Source organism: Bos grunniens, chromosome 14, assembly GCF_055505025.1.
Source record: "Bos grunniens cultivar Pamir isolate PY7600 chromosome 14, Bosgru_T2T1.0, whole genome shotgun sequence".
Lineage (NCBI taxonomy): Eukaryota > Metazoa > Chordata > Mammalia > Artiodactyla > Bovidae > Bos > Bos grunniens.
Genome location: NC_141178.1, coordinates 80,570,045 through 80,594,985, shown reverse-complemented (window position 1 = coordinate 80,594,985; position 24,941 = coordinate 80,570,045). Strand labels below are relative to the sequence as shown.

Sequence of the window (24,941 nt, the reverse complement as noted above, 5' to 3'; positions counted from 1 at the left end):
AACCTTTGACCAAAATATGATTTTATGTGGATGTGTGTGTAAAACACTACCATTGTTGAGCCATTTCATGAAATGAATAACCAGATGTGTTAACCTTACCTGTGTCAGTCTGTAAATAATGACAGTATGTGTCACCATCCTGCCTGCTCTTGATCACACTCTAAACGGCGGCAGGGCCAGTGCCGTGTCCAGAGGACTCCTCAGTCGCGGGCGTCTCCCCTCGGCAGCCCAGCATCTGAAGTGATTCAGGCCATGCGCTACACGCTCAGCAGTGTTGTGGCTCAGCGTTCCTTCCCTCGTCGGCCTGCACTTCTGGTCTTTAAAACGTTAAAGCAGGCTTTAAGGACCTCGGGTGATAGAATCTGGTATTTCACAAAGTCCCCCTCTGGACTGTGCCGTCTCCCTGGGAGAGGGCACAGCCGTCATGGTTCTGGGCAGCTGGCGTGCGTGTGAATGCCAGCAGCGTGGTCTGGAGAGTGGGGCGCTCACGCTTTGCACCTCTGTTCCAGGCTGGCCAACAGCGAGAAGCAGGGCGTGCGCACCCATGCGGTCTCCGTGTCAGGTAAGAGGCCACGTGGGCGGCAGCGGGGTGCCCACAGCGGTGGGAGGGGGCCCCGTGTGTCTGACCTCTGCTCATTCTTATGAGGATTATGTCTTTCTAGGCTAGCTTATGAATGTTAAAGAGTAAATTTATTTAATTTTTAAAACTTAAAAGTAACTTTAAAATTTGTATAATTTTACAGTAGTAGATTACTCACAAATTACTTAGAATTCCAAGTTATGTTTCAGTTTTAATGCCATGTTAATTATAGAGTGAAAATGTTTGCTTTCGAAGCTGCCATTATAATTTATGCTTGCAGTTCAAAAATTAACATAATATGCTTTGTGTATTTATTATTTTTTGAAGTTCAAGAGATGTGGAATATTTATAAACAGCTTTTTTTGTTAACAATTAACATAAAATGGTGTTTGAATATTGCTTTTTAAAAGATACAGTTAAGATATTGACATAAGCAGTATCTTAACTATTTACTGGTGTGATGAGCATGGTGTGCTTTCTCTGATATGTTTCTCAAAATACATGTGCCTTTTCCCCCCCATTTAAAAATGTAGAAAATAGAGGAAAGGTGGGAAAAAGCATCTTCTATGGACCCAGGTTTGGCATCTTAAAATACACATGCTAAACATGTGTGTATATACATGTATATATACACGTGTATATCCATATGCACACATATATAGTATGTTCTCATCTATGTCACATTTCTAAAATAACAGATTCCTAAAACTCTACTGTCTGACAGTCTGACTTAGAAGAAGTCTAATTCTTGTTAGTTTAATTTACCTTGAGTGAATTTTTACCTAAAATTTAGTTTTGTGCATTTGCCTAGTTGATGACTGAATTATTTGTTAATGTTCCAGCATACAAATATAATTGCTTATTTTTTTTATCATCCATAAACATCCCACAACCCCCTTCTCAAGAAATATTTGTGTTGGTATTCATGCTTTTGTGCTTAGCAGAGGTCCTCTAGTGAGGAACCTCGTGAGGCAGGTGTGTAGGGGGAGCCCTGCGGCTCAGGAGTCAACCCCTTCCTGATGTGGGGAGAGGCTTGTTTAGTGCCGGAGCTTGTGCTGCCGGGCGGTGCCGGACGCCGGCAGCCTCCCTTCAGCCCAGGGTGACGCACGGGGGCTGAGTAGCTTGGCATCTCCAGTCTGTGGTGGCACAGGAGATTTGGCAGGCAGGGAGCAGGCCCTTCGGGGTTGTGATCTAGTTGGAGAGAGATGCCACCGCCCACCCGAGTGGCCTGGTGGCGGAGAACTTGTCAGCATCAGAGGGTGTTTTGTACCGTGCTCCACAGAAGAGGAGCTATCCAGCCAGCGCTGAGTCATTCCTAAGTGCTCCAGCCCTCCCCCGCTGGACTGGAAGCGAGCCTGGGCGGCCAGCTGGGAGGCACCGGTGGTCCTCACCGACCTGGGCGCCCCTGTGCTCTGCAGGCGCTCTGTGCGATGCTGAGCTGACACACCCTGCCAAGCTCATCACACGACAGGCCTCACGGAAGCTTCGGGTCTCATTTCTTCCATTTCCTAATGTCCTCAGCGTTTTTCCACAGCTGCCCGTTAAGACACTTGTGGGTGTCACCTCTCCCAGCACCCCCGTCCTGATCCGCCTTCACTGTCCTCCCCAGGCACCCTGGACTGGAGTTCACGCTGCAGCCCCTTCTCTACAGCAGCTCTCCGGGTACTCCCCCCTTTATTGAATGTAGGTAGGCGATTCCCTTGGCAGAATCTTTGCTCAGCTCGGCCCCGAGGCTTCCCAGCGTCTCTGCGCAGCCCGCCCCCGTCCTCCATACAGGTCTTCACACAGTTCTGTCGAGCGTCTGGCCCCTCTGTTCACCTCCTTCCCCCTGTAGTTCTGCTCAGACTGCTCCACCGGCCAGCACAGCCTTTTCATCATCACACGTCAAAATCTTTCCATTCTTCAGAGTCAGTGATGCTGTTCCACACGTGGCCACCACTTTGGTGGTTCACGGAACCACCAAACCTTCATTCACAGGCCACAAAGAACGTTCCATGTCCCATGAATATTTAGTGACTGGACGTACCTCTTAGATTCCTGTCACTCCTCCGTCACCCCGCTCATGACTTGCTCCCTTCCATGGAGTTGGACTCACAGCGTGCAAAGACTCTTGAACACGCCATCCCAGCAGTATGGCTGGCCAAGAGCTGCGCCTTGCACTTAGCTCTTAAGCTGTTAAGGTGACACCTAGATGACCAGGACTTCTGCCAAACCTCAAGATTCTTTTTTATCTGGTAGCCTGGAAACCACGCGGGTGTGCTGTGGTTAACCTCAGCCACCCGCAGACTCAGTGGAGCGCCACGCCGGTTCCCCACGCCACAAGCCGATCTGTCTCCAGGATGGTGTGGTGGTGGCTGAGGCTCAGCCTGACTGTGGCCAGCAGTCATGACCTGCTTTTCTGTCATAGTCTATCCTGTCCCACCCCAGCAAACCCTGCAAGGTGGCTATTAGTCCAGTCTTAGAAAGTCCATCATCAGGTGCTGCTCAGTGCCTGCTCTGTGCTAGGCCTTGTTCCAGATGCTGGGGTGCACTGGTGGACGGAGCCAGCTTGCTCCTGTGTGGACCTGATGTTCTGTGCAGGAGACGGAGACGCTGGATGGAAATCAAGCAGGCAGATGCAGAGTGAGGGTAGGGGTCCAGGGACGTCCCTCTGAGCAGTTGACTGAATACAGTGAGACTTGGGGCCTGCGGACACTGGGACAGTGAGCGCCAGGCCCTGCAGTGGGAGCTTGGCAAACTCAGCACCAGCCAGACAGCTGAGAGGCCGGGGCAGGGCAAGCAAGGGCACACCCAGCAGAGAGGTGACAGCTCTCTCCTTATTAGGCACTCAAGGTGCTGTGCATAGCATTAGACATTACCTTGTTAATCCTTGTGACGACCGCCCAGGTCTTTATCGTCTCCCCATTTCACAGACAGGAGGAAAGACAGAGAGGGCTTGTTCAGTGTCACACAGCTTGAAAACGATGGAGCAAGGACTGAACTCAGGTCGTTATTGCCCTCTAGGTTATGTTGCCTTTCAGTAATAATTTAAGGGAGATGACCCCAAGTACAGATGAAGAATCAGCTGGGAAGATGGAGAAAGTGGGACTGCCTGATTCCTCTATTTTTTATACAGTCACAACTGAGAAGCTCTTCCCTAGTCTTTAAGGCTGGCTTCAAATGCCACCCCCTCCTGAAGCCCTCCCTGCCTACTCCAGGACCCTCCTTCCTCAGAGTTGTCTCGCCTGCCATACATGCCACTATTGTGGATAATCTTTAAATAGATACGAGCTTAGAAACCTTATCCCCTAGACCACAACTCCATCATAGACAAAGACATGTTCTATTTGTCATTCCTGTCTAGGACAGAGTGCTCAGGGATTGTTTTTAGGTGAATCGGCTGCCTGAGCAAGGTGCGGAGATTGGTGCTAGGGCTTGGAGGACTGCACTTTGGTGGGGGGACAGGGAGAAAGGCAGGGACCCTCAGAGTGGGTAGTGGCCTCGAGAGCTGCTGGGCTCACAGACTCCCCAAGTGCTGGTCATGATGAACCCTTCTGCATGCACCCCTAGGCAGTTTGGGGCAAGGGGTCCAGAGGCCAGCCAGTGGGAAGGCTGAAGTCTGGATGTCAGCAAACAGTCCCCAGCTCATGATCACGGGTTCCAGGCCCTCCTGCGTATCTCTTTGTGAGGAAGTAGAGTTTCAGACCATCCTCAGTAGGGTCCAGTTTCAGTCCATGTTGAATATACGCAGTCTTGTTTCTGAGAGCTGGAGTTTCTAACGTTAGTTTGAGATGAGCCAGTTTACAGTCCATGTCCAGTATATGCAGTCTCGTCTCTGAGATCTAGAGTTTCGCTCTAATGTAAGTGTGAGATGAGCCAGTTTACAGTCCATGTCCAGTATATGCAGTCTTGTCTCTGAGATCTAGAGTTTCACTCTAATGTAAGCGTGAGATGAGCTGGTTTATAGAAATAGCCCCCAGAATAGAGCATTTCCCTGGGCACCTTCTCGGAGGGCCTAGAGTCAACTTTTCTAGCCTATGTGTATGATTTTAGGAACCGTGTTTCTTCTGGAGCGCAGTTAGCAGTACATGGAAAGGCCTTCGCTTGTCCTAAGGGGTCTGTGTGTGTCAGAGGGGCACCTGGAGTAGGTGGGGGGGTTGAGCAACGTTTGTGTGGATGAAGATTCCCCGGAATGCCGGTGCTTTGTTCACTGAATGAAGCTGAATTTTAAATATTCCAAAAGCAGAAACTTTGGTTTTCGGTTGGTTTTTGTGTTTCAAGGTTCTGCTTGTCTGTTTTAAATAACCAGGCCTCTAGTGAAGCAGTGGGACCTTAAGTGTAACAGAAATGCTGATGTCTGTGACAACCACTTCACTGTGCCCGTGGCTCCTGTCACATGTCTGGGTTGTGGTAACGGGGCTGGAGATCAGAAGACCGTGTTCTCTCTTCTGTGTCTGTCACCACAACCAAGGCCATGACCTTTTCCTTTTGTTAGAAATGTTTGGTTTGATTGTCTCTGCTGAGCCCTTGGTGGTGAACACATGTATCACTCTGTAGTGATACTTTGCAATGGGATGTTTATTATAAATTAAAAAAAAAAATTTTTTTGCTTTGTAACCGATTCTTCTGGTTTAGTTGTTAACCTTGCAGCATCATTCTAGCTATTTAAAATTACACATAGTGACTAAAAATTATCCTAAACTAAAAGTTGACAAAATAAATGTCATTTGCATTAAGCTGCTTCGTTACAAATTCTAAAGCAGCTACTTAATATATGTAGAAGTAGTTTGTGAAGTTCTGTAAAATATTAGGTGGTATGTGGGTTGGTGTTCAGCCGCTAAGTCATGTCTGACTCTTTGCGACCCCATGAACTGCAGCACGCCTGGCTTCCCTGCCCTCCACCGTCTCCCAGAGTTTGTTCAAATTCATGTCCATTGAGTCAGTGATGCTATCTTTAATAATTGCGTTTTTTTCTCCTTTTTTCTCACTGTCTCTGAAGCACTAAGCCTGCAATTCATTCATTGCGCTGCCACTGCTTTGTAAATACAAGTAGTTACTTACCTATGAGTGAGGCTCAGAGATTATGCACACTCACAAGCATTGTCTTGTTTAAGCCTCAGGACAGTCTTCCTCCTTTTCCCACTTCACAGGTGAGCTAGGGTGGTGAGGTGTGGCTCACGTAGCTAGCCAAAGCAGAGAGTCTGGTGGAAACCCAGATCTGGGCTCTGAAACCCACTGTCTTCTCATCACATCACACCGAGATGTTGGAAGGCAGGAGGTGTCGGTGTGAGAAGGGAGGAGTATTTTCCTGGAAGAGTCTGAGTCCGATTTCAGGGTGGTTCTTCTTCCATTTATCAGGAATAGCAATAGCATAGTGTTGACTCATTTCTGACTGTTCTGTTGGAATCCAAATATCTGCCCTACCTTCAAGTTTGAATGAGTTTTTTTCATCTGGTTTACAGCCTAGTTTCACTTTTGGTAACTGATTTAGAAGGTAGTCTCCATCTATACTGAAAGCTTGATTTTAAGTGAAAGCTTTCAGGAATTGTTTAAGTGCCCTAATTTAGAGTACTGTCGCCTAGTACAGGGGTCCCCAAGCCCCCGGACTGCGGACCAGTCCTGGTCCTTGGGTCCTCAGCTTGTTAGGAACCAGGAAAAGGTGAGCCGCAGGCAAGGGAGCCAGGCTTCACCTTCTGCCCCCCTTCACTCAAATGACCGCCTGAGTCACCCCCTCCCTTTGAGTCATAGAAATACCGTCTCCCTTAAATCTAGTTCTTGTTGCCAAAAAAGTTGGAGGTTGCTGGCCTATTACCTGTGAGGCTAATTTTTGTAAATTATGTGTCTTATGACATAATTTAATCAAACTAATGCAACTGATGGTTTTTATGTGCACTGGTGGCTTACCTGGTAAAGAATCCGCCTGCAGTGAGGGAGACCTGGGTTCAATCCCTGGGTTGGGAAGATCCCCTGGAGAAGGGAATGGCTACCCACTCCAGTATTCTGTCCTGGAGACTTCCACGGACAGAAGTCCATGGGGTCACAGAGTCGGACATGACTGAGCGACTTTCATTCACCCACTCATGTGGTAAGTATTGGGGGTTTGACTTATTCACAGTACTTGTCTTACTGGAAATGCTTCTGATTCCGACAGTCATAACTAGAGTCCTGCGGTCAGTGTGGGGTTAGGAGAGACGTTTAGAGGTCTCTGGCTGGGTGGGGGCAGGGTGATTGATCGTGTTGTACCTGAATGAGGAAGTCGTGATCGGCAGAATACCTTTGCCCCCACCCCCCACCCCCTGTGCTGTCTTCTTCCTCCCAGGACCTCTCCTTGCACCATTGTTACAGCATCTGGACTCTCCCTCCTCGCACTATTGTTACAGCGTTTGGACTCCCTTTGCCTCTCTTGAGATTTGAGGCTGCTGCCTGATTGCAGCCCTCTCCTCTCTGGCTTCTACAGGAGTCCCATGGGTTCTGAACTACCCACAGCGTGTGTTGTAGGCTAATGCCCTGAAGAAGCACCCAGAGCCAGGCTGGTTTCCTGCTCCTCAGCTGCAGGCTGGAGATGGGCAGACACATACAGGACCCCCAGCGGGGACACTTTCAGATGAAAAAGAATCCGAATGAGATCGGAGCAATCATGAGTGCAACAGAAATTTACAGAGGATATTTACTCGGGTAAACTTCCAGGCCACAGATCTGTCCTCAGGCCCTGTGGACGGAGTTTCCAGAGTAGAGTGTGCCCTGCTGCTCCTTGTTGGCCCCACTCAGTGAGGGGCTGTGTGCTGCTGCTTCCTCAAGAGCACTCTGACCTGTATGTTCCAAGCTCTGGCCTGTAGGAAAGCGTCCCTCATGGTGGCCAGGGTTTGGGAATATTTGGCTGATGAGCCATCTTATTCTCCTTGCTCCTGAGAAATCTGTATGCAGGTCAAGAAGCAACAGTTAGAACTGGACATGGAATAACAGACAGCTTCCAAATCGGGAAAGGAGTATGTCAAGCCTGTATATTGTCACCCTGCTTATTTAACTTATATGCAGAGTACATCATGCGAGATGCCAGGCTGGATGAAGCACAAGCTGGAATCAAGATTGCCAGGAGAAATATCAATAACCTCAGATACCCAGATGACACCACCCTTATGGCAGAAAGCAAAGAACAAAAGAGCCTGTTGATGATAGTGAAAGAGGAGAGTGAAAAGTTGCATTAAAACTCAATATTCGGAAAACTAAGATCATGGCATCCAGTCCCATCACCTCATGGCAAATAGATGGGGAAACAATTGAAACAGTGACAGACTTTATTTCGGGGGGCTCCAAAATCACTACATATGGTGACTGCAGCCTTGGAAGAAAAGCTGTGACCAACCTAAGTAGCATATTAAAAAACAGAGACATTACTTCACCAACAAAGGTCCGTCTAGTCAAGGCTATGGTTTTTCCAGTAGTCATGTATGGATGTGAAAGTTGGACTATAAAGAAAGCTGAGCGCCAAAGAATTGATGCTTTTGAACTGTAGTGTCCGAGAAGACTTGTGAGAATCCCTCGGACTGCAAGGAGAGCCAACCAGTCCATCCTAAAGGAGATTGGTCCTGAATATTCATTGGAAGGACTGATGCTGAAGCTGAAACTCCAATGCTTTGGCCACCTGATGGTGAAGAACCGACTCATTGGAAGAGATCCTGATGCTGGGAAAGATTGAAGGCAGGAGGAGAAGGGGACAACAGAGGATGAGATGGATGGATGGCATCACCGATGCAATGGACGTGAGTTTGAGCAAGCTCCGGGAGTTGGTGATGGACAGGGAATCCTGGCCTGCTGCAATCCATGGGGTTGCAAAGAATCAGACCCGACTAAGCGACTGAACTGAACTGAATGAATAAACTTTGATAATCTTAAAATTTATTATTATTAATACAAGAAGCCCAAGTATCATCGTATTAAATATAAAAACAGATATTGTCCAAAGACCCAATTTTGGGGATTGGTTGTTTTTTCTTTTTTTCATTCATAGAGAAAAATTTTAAAGGAAGGCTTGAAACTTTTAAAATATAAATTCCGGAATTTGACCTCATTGCTTTCTAGTCATGTGTCATGGATGCATAATAATTGTGGGGTTTATTAAAAATCAAACTGCATGATATAAGATAAAATGTATATGATATTTTTACATGCAAGGGATCATGTGAATGAATGGATATTGTTGTGCTTTTGAATTTTTAGCTTCTTAACTCTTTATCCTGGGAATTTCCAAATATAATACAGAAGTAGAGAGAGTAGAACTAGGTAGTGAATCTCCAGATACTCATCACCCAGATTCAGTAACTAAAATCCAGTCACTTCATCCCTGCCTCCACCCTCTTATTCCTCATTGATTGTCTTCCCTCATAGCTCAGTTGGTAAAGAGTCTGCCTGCAACGCAGGAGACCTGGATTCGATCCCTGGGTTGGGAAGATCCCCTGGAGAAGGAAATGGCAACCTACTCCAATATTCTTGCCTGGAGAGTCCCGTGGACAGAGGAGCCTGACAGACTATAGTCCATGGACTCGCAGAGTCGGACAAGACTTAGAGACTAAACCACCGCCTCTGATTGTCTTAAAGCACCTCTAAGGCATAGTCATCTGTAAGTGTTTCTAGAAGATGAAGACTTTTTAAAAGCAGTTTTATTATACTGTAAGAAAGCTAACAGTAATTCCTTAATGCCAACTGTCATTCCGTGTTGCGATTCCTTAGTTTTAAGGCCTTGTCACTCTTGGTGGTGTCCAGTTGGGGGTCAGACAGGCGGTGCTGGATGAGCTTGGCTGTGTACCCCTCCAGTCTCTGTGCACTGTCTGTATGTATCTGTGGAGGAAATCACGTCCCTCACACCGCGCCCCACGCCCTGAGTCTGGCCGATTGCAGTTCTGTGACGCTGTGCTGAGCAGGTCGCTCTCTGGCCCCTGTATTCCTGAATTTCCTGTACTCTGGTCGTTAAGGTTGAGAGGAGTTTGGTCAGGGAGTTGGGTATGGGCTGAGGGAGGCAGGTGGGCAGATCTCAAGGACTCAGGTTGTTGAGATCACAACACACCCTGCGGAAATGTGACCAAATTGTTTCCATTCTTCTCATTTCCGCTCCTAACGTGGACTGATGGCAGCAAGCTGCCGCCATCCTCATCCTGACCCTGCCCTCCCCGGGCCTGCCCCTGGAGTCCTCACCTTTGTTGACGGGAGCCTGTGGAGCTGCGGCTTCTCCGTCACGTGGTGTCGCCCATGCATATCAGAGGGTGGGGCCGCCCTTGTACTGACCCCACTGCCACGTGTCCGCTGTTGCCCTCACCGCATCGCAGTTGTCACGTCTCCAGCTCCAGGAGGGCTGGCATGTGTCTCCTTCATCCAGCAAGTGCCTGATAGAGAGTTGACTTTCAAGAGAGTTTTCAGTACATGAATGACAGTGAATGAGGAGCGGATGCTGGTAGACGGAGGGCTTCGGAGCCTTGTGTTCAGATACCCTGGCTCCAGTTTTTTATGTGAAAGCAGTTTATTTGAGGTGTACACTTAAGGTCTGTGTCTTTGCTGATGGTTTGGGGGAAAGTGCTGATAAAGCTCTTTTACAAATCAAGAGCTGCTAGTTCTCTGCACTGTTCTCTTTGCAGTTGAACGTTAGCTGCTCACGAGAGCCTGTGTCCATCGGTCTCTGTTGCTTGTGCCGTCGTGTGTCAGCTTTATTCTTCGTAAAGGCACTATACCTTTGCTCGCTCCGCTGGCTTTGTGGATCTGGCCAACCTCTTCATGTCTTGCTTATAGTTTCAGTATCTAGTGCTACTCTTTCCTAAGAGGGAAAACTGCATTTTAAAATATTAATGTCTCTCAAGTCAATTATATTAAGAAATCAAGTGTACCAGTAGTCACATAAAAGCATTGCAACTTTGTACTTGTCTTTATAGCTATGCCTTACAATGTAACATAAGTTTTCTCTGGTATTGAAATAATGTGTTTCTGTTTTTCTCTTCCCTCCTCCTGCCTCTGTATAAGGAGTCAGTCACTGCCAACCTAAGGTTAAGAAGGCTAGGCGCTTCCTCCCCTTGGTCTTCTGTGCCCACGAACCTTCTTCTGCGGGTACTGCACTCAGCTTTTGCACAGGCTCTCCTCTTAACCACAGCTGATCACAGCGGCCAGGCGGCAGCCTAATGATGCTTATAGATGGTGCCTGCCCCGGGGTCAGTGTAGTGCTGCCCGGCAGGGGCTGTGGGCTGGGGTTCAAGGTGACTGTCTGTGGGCCGTCCTGATAGAAGACTCTGCCTGTTCGCTGGTGTTTAAATGCATGACAGGGAGAGGAGTCTCTTCCTGTGTGATCTCAGTGTTTTCCCAAAGGGGCCGGCAGGTACCACACCTTTGCCTCGTGGGTGTCCTAACACAGCATGTGAGTGATGGAGGAGGATGGTCCCAGTGAGCCCCGGGGTCTCCTTGCCTGCTTCGTGGGCAGATATTCAGGGATGCTGCAGAGGACGGGCAGCCAGGGCCCCGGAAGCGTTATCTAGGAGAGGGAGATGGTGAGGGTGTAGCAACCTGGACGGTTCTTCTGCAGACGCTGTGTAGATGTGAGTGGAAGTGCATCGGCAGAGCCCCAGGAGGAGCGGCCGGAGCCCCGGGGCTCCCTGCGGAGGCCTTCTGAGGGCTGTTCCCTGCGCACACACTAATGACCCGCGGTTCCCATTTCTGTCCAAGAGGATGCACGTTCTTTGAGGATAGTAGACTTGTCTTTAACATTTAATGGTGAGAAGCAATCAAATTAGCTTTGCTTAATGCGGCAGAAATGCACCTAAACTGCTGTTTTCCTGGGGTAATGTGAGGAGGCTTCACACTTGCACTAATGCCCTCAAGTCAAGTAAACATGCTGACTCCTCCATCCTGCAGTCTTTCTTTTACCTTTTGAATTAGACTGGGGTGGGGGTGGTTTTTGTGTTTTCCTTACACTTTGATTTGCTTGTCATTTTAATAGTGTTTTCCCTTCTCTCCCCCTCCCTTCCTCTCTCTCCTCCCCTCCCCTTTCCCTTCCTCTCCCTTTCTTTGCATGCCACCCGGATCCACAGATGAAATTAGTGGGGACGGTAATATTTATTTTCACGTTTGTGTTACTAATGTGAGATGATTATTTATGGATATAAATACCACTCAGTTTTTAATGAAAGGCAAAATGTGGCTTAGATCCAACAGAGCATGTGTGAAACCAGTGATGGTGTGAACCGGTGATCTCTTTAGAGTTGCTCAGGGCTTCAACCGAAGAAGGGTCACCGTCGGCTTCTTTACCACGTCTCACTGGTAAACTTGAGTTGTGCATGTTCATAGAGAATTTTAGGGATCTCATTATTAGAACTAAAGGTAAAGGGAAATTGTCAAAACTGTGTGATTCCTCAGTAAATGGGAGAGGGTCACACACTTTGCCACATTCGTGTGTATAGTTGGGAGTGGCGTGGCAGGAAGGACAGGAGGAAAAGTATTTCTAAGAGTCACAGAGACTGAAGCAGCTGCGGAACTGTCTGTAGCGGTTGTTTTTTCAGGCAGTCGAGGACACCACTCCATAAACTAGAAAGTTAAGAGTCACGTGCAGTGTCTTGTTTTCATTTCCCTTGTGTGCTGCCTGCATGAAGCTTTGTACTCTTTTATAATAAGGAGTGAGATTTTATAAACTAAAATTAAGGGGGATTACACTTTTCCTCACTATTCAATGAGAAAAATGCTTTGACTGAAGCTTCCGTCTGTGCTCCTGTCTGTTGGGTTGGTGACGTGATCCTTATGGGCAAAGTGCTTGCAGCGAAAGGTCTGAGCTACGTGTGACGGGGAGGGTGTCAGCCTCCCGGGCCTTGCAGCCGGAAGCTCTGCGCTCTGTGTCCCGGCTAATTGCTTGGTGGTGGCTGGCTGGAAGCTCCTCCGTGGAGGGTTCCCTGTGTGTCTGCCCTTTATCTGTGTGACTGCCGAGTCCCCCAGCAGGGATTCCGAGTGTAGCTAGGTGTTGTCTTCACTGGTGAGCAGAGGGGTGAGAGACTGACTGTCCAGGGCTTCTGGATGGGCGGCAGGGCCCAGGCTCCAGCCTCGCCAGCTCACCAGCTGGGTGACCTGTAGCAAAGCACTTGCCCCCTGGAGGCTTCATGTGTAGAGGCCTCGGTGGTGGTTTGAGGATTACTGTGAAAACATACAAATTTAAACAGATGAGTACAAGCAAGTGGTTATTACCACGTTGTTTATCTAAAGAAAACTTTTTGGTGCACTTTCCCCACATTTGGATTTCCCAGTACTATGAATCAGGGTGAGTATTATCCTCATTTTACAGGTGAGTCTGCTGAGCCCTAAGGGTTTAATCCCTGAGTCTAAGGCAGGGATCCACAAACTAAGGCCCAAAGTCCAATTATAGCCCACCCCTGTTTTTGTATTGCTCCTTGAGCTAAAAAGGATTATTATGTATTTTTTTATTATGTATTTTTAAATGGTTGAGAGGAAAATCAAAGAATGTGGCATCAAAACTATGTGAAATTCAGATTTCCGTGTCCATCAGTAAGTTTCATCGAAACACAGTCATACCTTCGGTCATGACCAGTCTGCTCACCCCTGCAATTTAAGCGGCAGAGTTAAGTGGTTGCAGTGGAGACTGTGAGCAGCAAGTCTAAAATACCTACTCTCTGACCTTGTACAGAAAAAGTGTGCCGACCCTGGTGCAGGTCACAGCACTGGTTAACGTCACAGAGCAAAGCAGCACCCTTCCTGGCTTCCTGAAGGCCCTCCTCCCCCTGGCCCCCACCCCCTCCGCCTGCTGTCCGTGCAGCCTCCAAGGCTGACCGCAGGTTCGCCTGTCCAGGTGGTGTGAGGAGCTGTGATCGCTCAGTCGCACTGCACTGCTGGGCAGTGGCGTCCCCCTGCATGCGCTGCTCTGGGGGCGGTGCGTCCTCAGGCCCCCTGAGGGCAACAGGCCTGGCGGTGTAAGTGGGGACAGACTCACACCGCCCGCCCCCTTCCCCACCAGGGGACTGAGGGCACCCAGGAGGTTGGTGGGCTGCAGATCCTGGTCCAGTTCTGATATTTACATCCAAGTGTCCGCTGCCCCGTCCCTCCTGCTCCAGACTGGCCCTTCCCAGGGCCTCCAAGATGCATCAGGCCTTTGGGTGACAGAGCAGAACCCGTGTGCGTGTCCAGGTTTCTGGAGCGACTTTACTAGGTCTCGCTCACCATCTTTGAGAATGAGAACTTGATACTTTTCTTTCCTCATTTCAGTTGTCAGTTTCTGTCCTTTTAACATGTCTTCCCATCATTTTTATTTTACCACATACTATGAAAACAAACACTGTAAATTACAGTGTTATCCAGGGTTTCAGAGGTCACCATTTTTCAAAGTATTTATTTTGAAATATTCAACTCATGGTCTGAAAAACCTTTCAGATTACAGTGTTACCCATGGTTTCAGAGGCCTCCATTTTTCAGAGTGTTCATTTTGAAATATTCAACTCATGGTCTGAAATTGTCTCCCAAGTACACAGATCCACAAAAGCCTACCTGGGCACAGCCCTGGAACAAAAGCTGGACCCACATTGGGGGTGAAGTCCCCAAGCACACTTAGGGGAGCACGCTGAGGTCTCAAGACGGAGGGGGTCTGGTCTCACAAGACGAAGCCCCCAGAAATGCGGAAGGTGACAAACAGCAGAGCTTGGAACGCAGTGGCCCGGGCGCCCTCCTACAGGGCCCCTCCAGGGCCTCTGGGGGCCTCAGATTCCAGCCTGGGAAACAGGATGATGAGAGCAGGACCCACCATGTACGATTTTCCCGAGGTTAAGCAATGGTGCGTGTATTGTTTGTGATGGTGTCTGGCAGGTGCCCAGGTCTCCGTTAGCCGTGGCCACCATGATTAAGTGGAGCACACTCAGCTCTTCCCTTCATTTGTGCCGAGATCTTTCAACCTGCCTCCTTTTCCCTTATGTTTTCCTCCTACCGTATTTGGGGGCCAGATGGTTTCATCAGAGTGGACTCCAGTTGTTCAGGGACCGTTGAGTATGAAAAAGTACCTCTCATATCAGTGTCGTACTAGCCCATCATCCTAAAAACCAGGAAAGAAAAATGGAAAGTAGAACCAAATCCATATCAAGAGTTCTTGGGGAAATCCGCCAAGTATCTCACTTGAAAAGCCCTACGTAGAAGGTCACGGTAAACCTTTGTAGGTGCATGTGCCTTCACCAATGTTGGCCCTGCCCCGTGAGAACCAGCCTGAGAAGAACACAGCAGCGAGAGCTCCCTGTTCACCTGGTGTCACAGTATCCACACCCACATTCATCACGAGTGATGCCCGGGTGTTTTGGATAATCCCCAGAGCTTTTTTTTGTAGCATTCACATCACACCAAGACACAAAAACTGCAGACTCTTTCTTGTGATGGTGTAAACAAAAGTGTATGCAGCTTGTTTTTTTCCCAAATCAGTTTTGTGTGCCAGCCTGATGTATGAGCCTTCTTCTTCTTTCTCCCTGAGAGCAGTTCAGAGGTTGTCTGTTTGCCGAGGGTTTTATAAAAAGAGGCAGTCCTGGGAGCCGCTGCAGCCCCACCCAGAGGGCTCCTGCCAGGGAGGCCTCAGAAGCAGAGGGCACCAAGGAGATCACAGCCCTCAGTCACCCGTTGTCTTCAGGGCCCACCGCAGCTTGATGTGTGTCTCTGTGATCCTCATGACAATCCCCGCAGGCAGACATGTTCTCATCGGACACATGAGGGCACCGCTGAAGCACAGACAGGGCTGTGGGCGCCCGCATGCAGCTCTGCCTGGCCTGGCCCCGCCGCCTCAGGCTCGCAGCCCCCCTTGCGTGCCTGGAGTGCACGCCTTGTTTCTGTTCAGTGAGCGCTCGCCCGGTGCCTCCCCAGTGCCAGCTCTGGTTTGCAGGCTGAGAACAGGACAGTGGATGAGCTGCAGCAGGGCCCGCTGCCCGGGGGCTCCGCTCCCAAGATCCAGAGGACCAGCAGAGAGCTGGTAGTGACAGGCCCTGAGCAGAGCACGTTGGGCAGCGCGACTGAGAGTGGCTGGGGGCCAGGAGGGGTCTCTGAGCAGACGGCAGACACTGTTCTTTAGGGAAACAAAGGACAGGCAGACAGTGGCCCCAGCGGCCCTGGGAAGCCCGCTGAGTCCTGGGCCCCTGACATCTTAGTGGAGCCAAGAGCCCAGGGCAGGGGCTGACGATGACTCCAGGGCAGCTGTGGTAACAGGGCGGCTGGCAGGGGAGGCACAGCCAGAGTTCTGGGCAGTTTTGCAGCAGAATCCAGCCTCCTCAGGGTCAGCTGATGTGTGTTGCCCCTGAGCGGGGTGGGTGTGTGGTGTATGTGAAAGAGGACCGTGGGGGTGGTCTGTGGGTGCAGGAGATCAAGTCGCCACACTGCCGACAGTGTGGACGGTTGAGGTCCGCCTGTGTGGCCTTAGCCTGACACGGTCCCCCACTTAGTCCTCTTCCTCACCCCAGCCTTGGCGGCACACTCTGTCCCCAAATTTCATTTCGCAGTTTCCGCTCAGCCACCTTACCCGAAAGCAAGGCTGTGGACCTAGAAACCACCACCACTCCTGGTATCCACTGAGAACAGGATAGGAGAGAGAAATGTAGGAATGTAAGGTGTGGGATAGATTAAATAATTTTTTTCTTTAATCCTGAAAGTAGTAATATTTATAAACACATAAGAATAATATAAATTATCCACCTGTCATACAGGGCTTAGGAATAGGTCACATTTGCCAAATACCTAAAGGAATGCCTGTTTATGGACTTTATGTTCTGCCAGTTGAATTTGTTGTTACTTGAATTACTTTTAATGATGATGACAAATTGAGAAATGAATTCTTCGAACTACTTTTACATTTGATCTCAGTTGTTAGCATAGCAGTATGCAGAATAGTTGATGTTCTAGTGACTATAAACAGTATATAGTCTCTGTTGTCTTTGGTTTCTGTAATTTTAATATCTGAATGAAGTAATAATGGAAGCACAGAAGAGAGCACTTTTAATTCTTTAGAACTTAGAGCCTCTCCTGGCCCAGCAGCTTAAACCCTGTGCACAGAGCTACTCAAGGTTTTCCTCTTTGCAGTACGAGAAAAACATAGAAGACCCGAGTGATTTTCCAGTGTAATTATTATCCAAGTGAGTGCGTGTTTACCTCAAAAGGAGTTTTCCCACCATTAATATGGAAATGGGTCGTTAAGTTCCTGCATTACTGAGAGGAATTGGTGGAAGCATTGGAACTTACACCAGGGAAGAACTCGGTTTCTATGCTATTCTGATTTTATTATTTTTGACACATCTTTTACCCTTTTGACATGAATAGACACTGTTCAAATATCTGAGTGAAAAGTTACAAGAGCAATTCCTGGGTTGCTTTCACCCTGAACAGATAAAGTAAGGTATCTCAAACGTCCACATGCCATTTTGTTTTCCGAAGAACATGGAGAATATGCTGTGAGGTCTGGTTGCGAATGAAGTCTGAGCTGTGCTTGGAGAAGCCCCAGCAGACGGCGGTGGGGCTCTACACGTGTGCTGGGTGTAGGGAGGCGGGCTTCACGGTCAGCCCAGCTGCTCGGTGCGTTTGAGTCGTGCACACAGTCGTTTCCTGTCTTCTGTTTTCCACAAGGGTTTTCTGTGTCAGTCTGTGTGCTCTCTGAGGAACGAGTCTGTGTATTATGACATGGTGGACCATGATGTCACCTTTATTTCCATAAATGACTCATGTGTGCACAAAAATTGAGTCATAGTGTTGTAAGAATATGTCAGCATAGCAGGGGATGCAGGCAGATCATTTTGCCTTCTCAAATTAGTTCAAGGCCAGGGGGTCGGAGATTTAACCTCTTCCAACATACATGTTTCCTGTCCTACAGAAACGGACGATTATGCCGAGATCATAGATGAAGAGGACACTTACACCATGCCCTCCAGTGAGTAGCTTTTGGTTTTGCTCCTGTTCAGATTTGACAGAGTTTTAAATATCTTGTGTTTAAATGTTTTAGATGTTTATTGTCGTTTTAATAGCTTATTGAGTTCATAGTAGAAATACTCTCTGCAGCCTTCCGTGCCCACTGCCAGGTCAGAAGCCTGAAACTCAAATATCTATCGTAAGTCAGTTCAGTTATGGGGATTTTGTAATCTTATGTTCTTGCTCTGTGATAATATATAACCTTTAATGATTAAAGCATTTCCTGTCTGTAGGAAATTAGTATTTAAACACACACACACATACAGTTCTTTGAATGCACACCTTTTAATGAATCACATTTCCCCTCTGAGGTTTCATTTCTTATTGCCCTTGACTAAGCAATTACAAAGAGCTTCCTGCGTCCAGTCCTTCCAGCTTGGGGTGGGAGGTGTGGGGAGAGCAGGATTCCTCGCCGCCCCTCGCCCCGCAGCAGCCCGGCAGTGTCACCCTCTGTTTCTCTGCCATGCGGCATGCTGGTGAGGAGAGCCTGGGAGCCCCAGCTCTCCAGGTCGGGTGTATATAGTCCCAGCTCTGGGAAATTTCAAGGGCGTGTCTCAATTAAAAAAAAAAGTTAACCCTACCTGTTAAAGAGGCCTGACTAGGAGTCCTCATTAAGCCTTCAAGGCCTAATAATTCAGCATCTAATATCCTGGTTTTAGTAAAGCTCTGTGTGTTTGTAAAATGTTTCAGGTGCTTTACCCTGTTATATAAATATTTTGAAAGTTGTTCTCAATAGATTTCCTACACATGTTGAGATATACCAAAATAGAGAGAAATAGCCCAGTCCAACTCAACCCTGTGGGTATCCTGCGGGGAAAAAGGTGGGGGTGGGGGGGCTGAACTTCTTTCTAAGGGCTCCTGGGTTGGTGATTTGAAACGGAGGCAAGAGTTGAGACTTAAATGGGTTTACTGTGACTCACGGTAGCAATTTGGAGAAATGTTTAAATTTTGGTTTCAAGGTTTGGTTAGCCACTTAGTCTTTTGTACATTCTTGCAGACTATCCAAATTTTTATTAGTATATTATTCATAGTTGAGTAGTAGATGTCCAACATGATAGCTTTTATCTAAACCCCAGAAAAACGGGTTATGGTATAAGGAGTTTGTGGGATAGAAACGCAAAGCGTTGCGTATCACATTGCGTTAGCTTGAGGATATTGTGTTGTCACTCATGTTTGGTCCTCTTTTTTAACTCCTGTTAGTAGTCAAAATATTTGACAAAGTAAATATTGAAATGTACTCTCCAAGTTTGTTGTTGTTAACCTGATTGCTATTAGTTATTTCTAAGCAAGGTCTTCACTTTTTTTCTCTCTTAATTGCTATACAGAAAGCTATGGAATAGATGAAGGTAACAGGATTCCTTTAAAATAACTGCATTTGCTTGCAATTGCAACCCATGGAATGATACGGGATGTCTCAGTTTCCAGTTAACTTTTATTTTTAAACTTTTTCATTGGTTTACTCATGCTGTTAAATCAATGGAACTACCAGCTAAAGTGATTTTAAAGAGGAAAATGACCATCTAAAATTTGGGTTGAATTTTCCATGTGATTTCTAATTTGACAAATTAGAAGAAATCAAAATACCAAGCAGGTCATTGGATTAGAATCATCACCTAGGTCCCCAGTGGGTAGTTTCTTTCCATGTGCCTCCAAATAATTGGATTTGTATAAATCATGACAATTGATTACATTAATTTGAGGCTGATGCTGTCAAAAATATAAAATACTCGTAATCTATTACGTGATACATTCAACCTCGTTCCCAAATTTTCTGACTTAAAGCTGGTCCTAGAAGCTACCTCTTTAAACTCGTTTAGCTCTGTGAATAATATAGATAGGATTATAATGAAGTGGAACACTCTTAAACTTTTAAAAAACAAACTTATTCATGCCACAATTTTTTCCTTCCATGTCTACAGACTTTAGTTACTTGTGAAATAATTGCTTTAAATAACCATTTTTTAGACTTCATATATTAATACCTGAACTAATAGTATATATTAATCAAACATATATAAACTTAAAGTTGGAGCAATTATTTAGCAGACTATTGAATTAATCAACTGAATCAGACATTCAAAAATATGAGAAAAAAACCCTACCTTGTGTAAAACTCATCATTTTGATAATTTAAGCAGTGCCGTAACAGTTACATAAATTCCTTTTAAAATACTCGTTTAAGAGAATTCCACTCTGTTTAAAGCATTTTCATAGAATGATGTGCCACCAGTGAAATTCTTACTCATCGATGGTGATGAAATGTGTCCCATGTTTTCTGCACTGGGAATGTTGCACTGAAGTGTCTTCTGGTGTGTGGATCGTGTTTTGCAGCCAGGGACTACGAGATTCAGAGAGAAAGAATAGAACTCGGCCGGTGCATCGGAGAGGGCCAGTTTGGAGACGTGCACCAGGGCACCTACACGAGCCCGGTAGGTCCTGTCGGGCGGCTCCCTGCCGTGCCTGCGCCGCCTCCTGCATGGCCTGCTCCTGTCTATCCTCATGAGGCCCTGCTTCTTCAGGGTATTTGCCATTGTCCTCTGCAAGGCTTATCATATACGTCAATTCACTTGCTATGTTCAGAAACCCAAACTGGCAAAATTAGCTCCTGAGAGCTGGGTCTGTCTTTTATTCGTTCTAATCTTTCATTCAGCCTCTGTCATCAGTAACAGTTCTATAGCCCTCTGCCCACATGCTGCCCCGAAATCTCAGGCTTAGCATCCATCTGAAGCCATGCATCTTTAGAGGGCAGTGCTTCTTTTGCATTTCTTTACTGTCTTAAGAAAGCACCATGTTCAATATTTGAGTGTGAATTGACAGGAGTGACTAATCTATGGTCTTAGAAAAGTTTTTGTTGTTTTTCAGTTCTCTTGTAAAAATGGGCATTTTGTATCATTTCTGAAATATATCAGTCAGCCTTAGGTTCACACAGAGGTAGAAGTCATGGTTCTGGTCCTAGAAGTTTGCCGTCTCAAATTCAGAGCAGCGTGGTGTGTCACTGGAGACTGTCAGAAGGCCCCAAGCTCAGGCGTTCAGCAGACAGACCTCTCCTCTGGGGGCCTGGCGACTGCTCCCTCCGGGGTGGTCCTGCCACATGGGCACACCTCCCTCAGGGTTGGAGAGGGACTGCGGTCCCCCGAGTCTGTGTTACAGTCTTGTGGCCATTTATGTCACTCTTGCTTGAGAGCATGTCCTAGAATCACAGTGTGCAGTTAGCATGAAATCTAAAACAAATTAATGCAATTGAGGGTACTTTTAAGATATGCAAAAAAAAAAAAAAAGACACACCCTGGCCATGACTTGTAAGTGAGCCTTTCCATTTAAAAGAATAATATTCAAAGTGTTTGTTAATTCCACAAATATTTATTGAATACATACTATGAATCAGGTTGCTGTTCTAATGAGGTGGTTTTTTTTTTTTTTTTGAGGGTGGTGAACAGAGCACCTGAAATAAGAGAAATAGATGGTTCTGGAAGGGACCACCCAAAGCCAAGGATAGGATAAACACATACATTTCCAGTTAAAATCTTCCCTGGTGTTTTTTGAATTGATTTGCGTGAAGTGACCTCTTATTTCTTGCTTTTCTTTTGAACTTGGATGAGGAAGTTCAGCTTCTTTGGCTCCCAGGGTGACGTGTTTTCTAGGTTTCTCGCCACCCCCTGCACCTTGGCGTGTCGCCCCTCTCCCTGACCTCTCGGTGTGGAGGGGCTGGGGGGTGCCGTCTTCACACCCTTTTCTCCCTGTGGGGTTTGTCTAGCCTGTGCTTCCAACACTGTCTGAACTGTGGCTGCCTCCAGGACCCGTCCCTGCCCCACCCAGTGCTGACGCCCACTCCCCAGTGTGACTCGCTGTCCCAACCACATCTCAAGCCCGTCACATTCAGAGCTGGGCTTCTGGTCAGCTTCAGAGACCCCAGCTTGCCCTCTCCTGCCCAGCCTGGCATCCTCTCCCCCGTTACCCCCCAGCCCTCCACATCCACACCTCCCCTCACCTCCCTGGAGTGTTCCTTCCTGGCCAAGGTCAACAGGGCCCTCCTCTGCCCAGACCCTGCCCCGGGACGGGGAGCTCTCACTCAGGGTAGAAGCCACAGGGCCACCCCTGCCCCTCCAGCAGGTCTTTGCTCTTGTCCCCCCTCCGCTCTCTCTCCAGGAGCTTACCTTCTAACCTCTGCGACGTCTCAGCGTCTTGTTCATGGTGTCTGTCTGCATCCTCCGCTGGGACATCAGCTGGTGGTGCACAGGATTGCCGGCCCTTGTTCCGGTGCAGCCTGAGCCCCTGCAGGAGTCCCGGAGGCACCATGGGTGAGGGGGGTGGGTGTTTGTGGGACATGAGTCACCTGCAGCGTTTCACTTGCATGTCTGCTTTCTGGGGATTTTCTACAGGGGATTTTAAGTGTTCCTCCCACTGTTAAGATTTTATAGTTCTGATTCTGTCTGATCCAGAATCCACAGAGTTGCAAAATAAACTGCCTTTCCTAAACGTGCCCACTGATTAACATAGAGACCTCTTGTTCCATGTGTCCCCATCACAGGAGAATCCAGCTTTGGCAGTTGCAATTAAAACATGTAAAAACTGTACTTCGGACAGTGTGAGAGAGAAGTTCCTTCAAGAAGCCTGTAAGTTTCTAGACATTTCTGTGGGACTCCATTTTGACTTTCTGTCTGTGAAATCCAAACGGTCTCTGAAGAAGTAAGAAAAACAATGTTTTTGACTTTTATGAGGCAGCTGCATTTATTCTGTTGCCATGCAGTTCATACCTGTATTTGTTGAGGCTCATGGGTACAGAGTTCTCCAGGGCAGCTGTCACATTTGGGGTGTGAAGGCAGATTGACTAACTGCCCCTTCATCCCCTGGCACTTTGTACCGTAACTATCTCCACTCTGGGCTTGGGCAGACGTAGTGATGCCCGCAGGTCCAGGAGTTGGATGGTGAGCAGGACAGACAGTCCCTGCAGGATGGAACCCGAGGATGAGTGGGGAGCAGGGCCCAGACCATCCTGAGGGCCCGCTGTAGAGTCAGGTCCTCTCCTGAGGACAGCCCTGTGGAAAGCAGGCCCTGGTCCTGCCTGTGTGCACCTGTCGGCTCCTTCCCGCCTGCCTCTGGCTGGGTCCTTCATCCTGCTTCCACTGGGCTTGTTCCTCCCGACCAGCAGAGTTGAAGGGTCTCTCGTTCAGAGGCTTTGTCACGGGAGCCTGGTCTTTCCCTTCCCAAGTGTCCATAATTAAATACACGATGCCTCTCTCTCCCTCTAGACTGTAAGTCCCAGTGGGGACAGGGACCGTGTTTGTTTTGCTCACGGCTCAGCCCCAGAGCCAACACAGGGCTTAACTCACAGAAGGTGGTTGTAGCTTTTGGTTGCATGAATGAATCTTGGTGTCTTTCATCACATGTACATGGAATTTCAATAAATATTTACCACCCAGCAGCCCAATAAGTGATAAGTCATGGAATAAACCAGATGGTCACTTCATCAGTCAAGTCAGAGCAAGTCCTGATCCTGTTCTTTGATCTTTGACTGGAGTATGAGAGAGGGCCTGGCGATGACTTCCATCTCAACTAGTGTGCTTCTTTAGGGCGTCGAGGCTGAGAAAACATAGACTGTGTATCAGCCATCATTACCTAACAGCCTATGTGCTTTTCCTTTGGTGGTAAAGTGCATTATATATTTTCAAAATTGCACATTTTTAAAAATTGCTTACCTTTCTCTAAAATTTTTGCGAGTAGGTATTGTGATTTTTGTAAGACTTTGGAATCATTATTACAAAAATCAATTTTAGCATTTTGTAAGTAGTCAGGTCAAACTAACCTTGTTCTTTTTGAAAGGCTGAAATTTCAGAGAAACATGCTACAGGCAGTATACCTAAAATTCTGTAGGGCTTTGACAGGCTGTACATGTAAGTGTGGCAGCGTGGACTAGATCGGGTCATTAAACTCTTTCTATAAAGCACCACGTACCAAATATCCTGGGCTCTGCAGGCCAGGTGGTCCCTGTCGAGGCTGCTCAGCTCTGCCGTCAGAGTGTGGAAGAGCCACAAACAACTCAAAAAGGAGCGAGCAAGACTGTTGCAGTGACTCTGGTTTGTGGAAGCCAGCAGCCACCCTGGCCCACGCTCCTGGCCCTGGGTGAGTCAGACTGCTGCGCCTGGCAGGCTTCAGTCCCGCGGATAGAGTTTCCTGGCGGCCGCCGTCTCCTCTTAGCCCTGCTCTGTGCAGTGTTCTTAATGATTACCCCGAGGAAATAGAAAAGCTTGTTAACTATATGTTAAGGGTAGCACAAAACTGAAAGAGATGGTAAGTCAATTGAAAATAAGAGTAAATGTGCCGGGTTCCTGAACGTCTGTCCCAGGCCATCACGCTGCACTGAAGTGATGAGCTGTGCTGACGAGGTGGCTGTCAGCAGTACATTGTGGGTTTTGCACCAGGTATTGATGTGTGTGGTGTTTTTTGTTTGTTTCTCTGGTTTAAACTAACAGGTCCTATTTTGGGGATGTGTGGGAAAAATTGAGGGGAGAATACCTTAAGGGTTTGAGTTCTGTTAAGTGAGGGTGTGGTCAGTCTGCAAGAAGAGCCAGTGTGGTCCTTGGGTGCAATGGCAGGATATATATATAGATATAGATATATACATATATCTATAGATATAGATAAAGATATACAGTCTTCCATATCTACAAGTTTTACATCCACAGATTCAACCAACTGTGGGTTGAAAATATTGATAAGAATTCCAGAAAGTCCCAAAAGCAAAACCTGGCTGTGCTGTGCTCTGGCGCCTGTACACACGGTGTTTACGTTGCATTAGGTGTTACAGGAGGCACAGTGCATGGAGGCTGTGCACAGGCTACATGCAAATACTCCGCTGTTTTCAGAAGCGCTTGAGCGTCCTCAGATTTTGCTTCCCCTCCAGGGGTCCTGGGACCCATCCCCTGTGGATATGGAGGGTCAGCTGTGTGGTGTGCAGAGTGAAAGCAGAGAGGCCTGTCTTCCCCAGATGGAGCCGGCACTGAGCTGCAGTCCACACTGGGCTCCGTACTAGAGTGGGTATGACGAGACAGTTTCTCCTGCTCTGTTGCTCGTGTCCTTGCTTGGCAGCATAAAAGTCAACCCTGAATTGGTCCCCAAAATTTAAAAAAAAATTTTTTTCATTTCAGTAGGCTGTGAAATCCAGGTGCTTTGGAGGGACCACTGCACTGCACTAGGTTGCCTGTCAGGTTGCTTCCAGGTTTGAGGTTCTATAGTTCCAGGAATGTTGTCTTGCGTCTCAGTCATTCTAGCGTGCTGTGCAGGTGACTTCCTTAACCTGATGTTAGAAATGTGTACATGCTTAAAAATAGGTCCCCACATCTAGGTATGTGTACCTGTGCAGGGCCCTCTTGGTCATCCTAGGCTCAGCAAAGCAGTCACACTCACGTGACGGCCATAGGCCACATCTGGCGTCAGA

General features: G+C 47.6%; 1 protein-coding gene across 49 annotated transcripts in view; it reads left to right on the top strand.

The window, feature by feature from the left end:
* Positions 1 to 24,941, top strand: part of PTK2 (protein tyrosine kinase 2) — a 192,950-nt gene that overhangs the window by 122,674 nt on the left and 45,335 nt on the right. For 17 of the 49 annotated variants that reach the window (XM_086337508.1, XM_086337504.1, XM_086337493.1 and 14 more), the window contains 4 exons: positions 510 to 562; positions 17,412 to 17,468; positions 19,838 to 19,935; positions 22,035 to 22,119. In XM_086337508.1, coding sequence (XP_086193634.1) covers positions 510 to 562; positions 17,412 to 17,468; positions 19,838 to 19,935; positions 22,035 to 22,119 — 293 coding nt within the window. Of the gene's footprint in view, positions 1 to 509; positions 563 to 10,564; positions 10,649 to 11,622; positions 11,641 to 17,411; positions 17,469 to 18,831; positions 18,853 to 19,837; positions 19,936 to 22,034; positions 22,120 to 24,941 lie in introns of all 49 variants that reach the window. The other 32 variants (XM_086337498.1, XM_086337470.1, XM_086337468.1 and 29 more) reach the window with 5 other exon arrangements.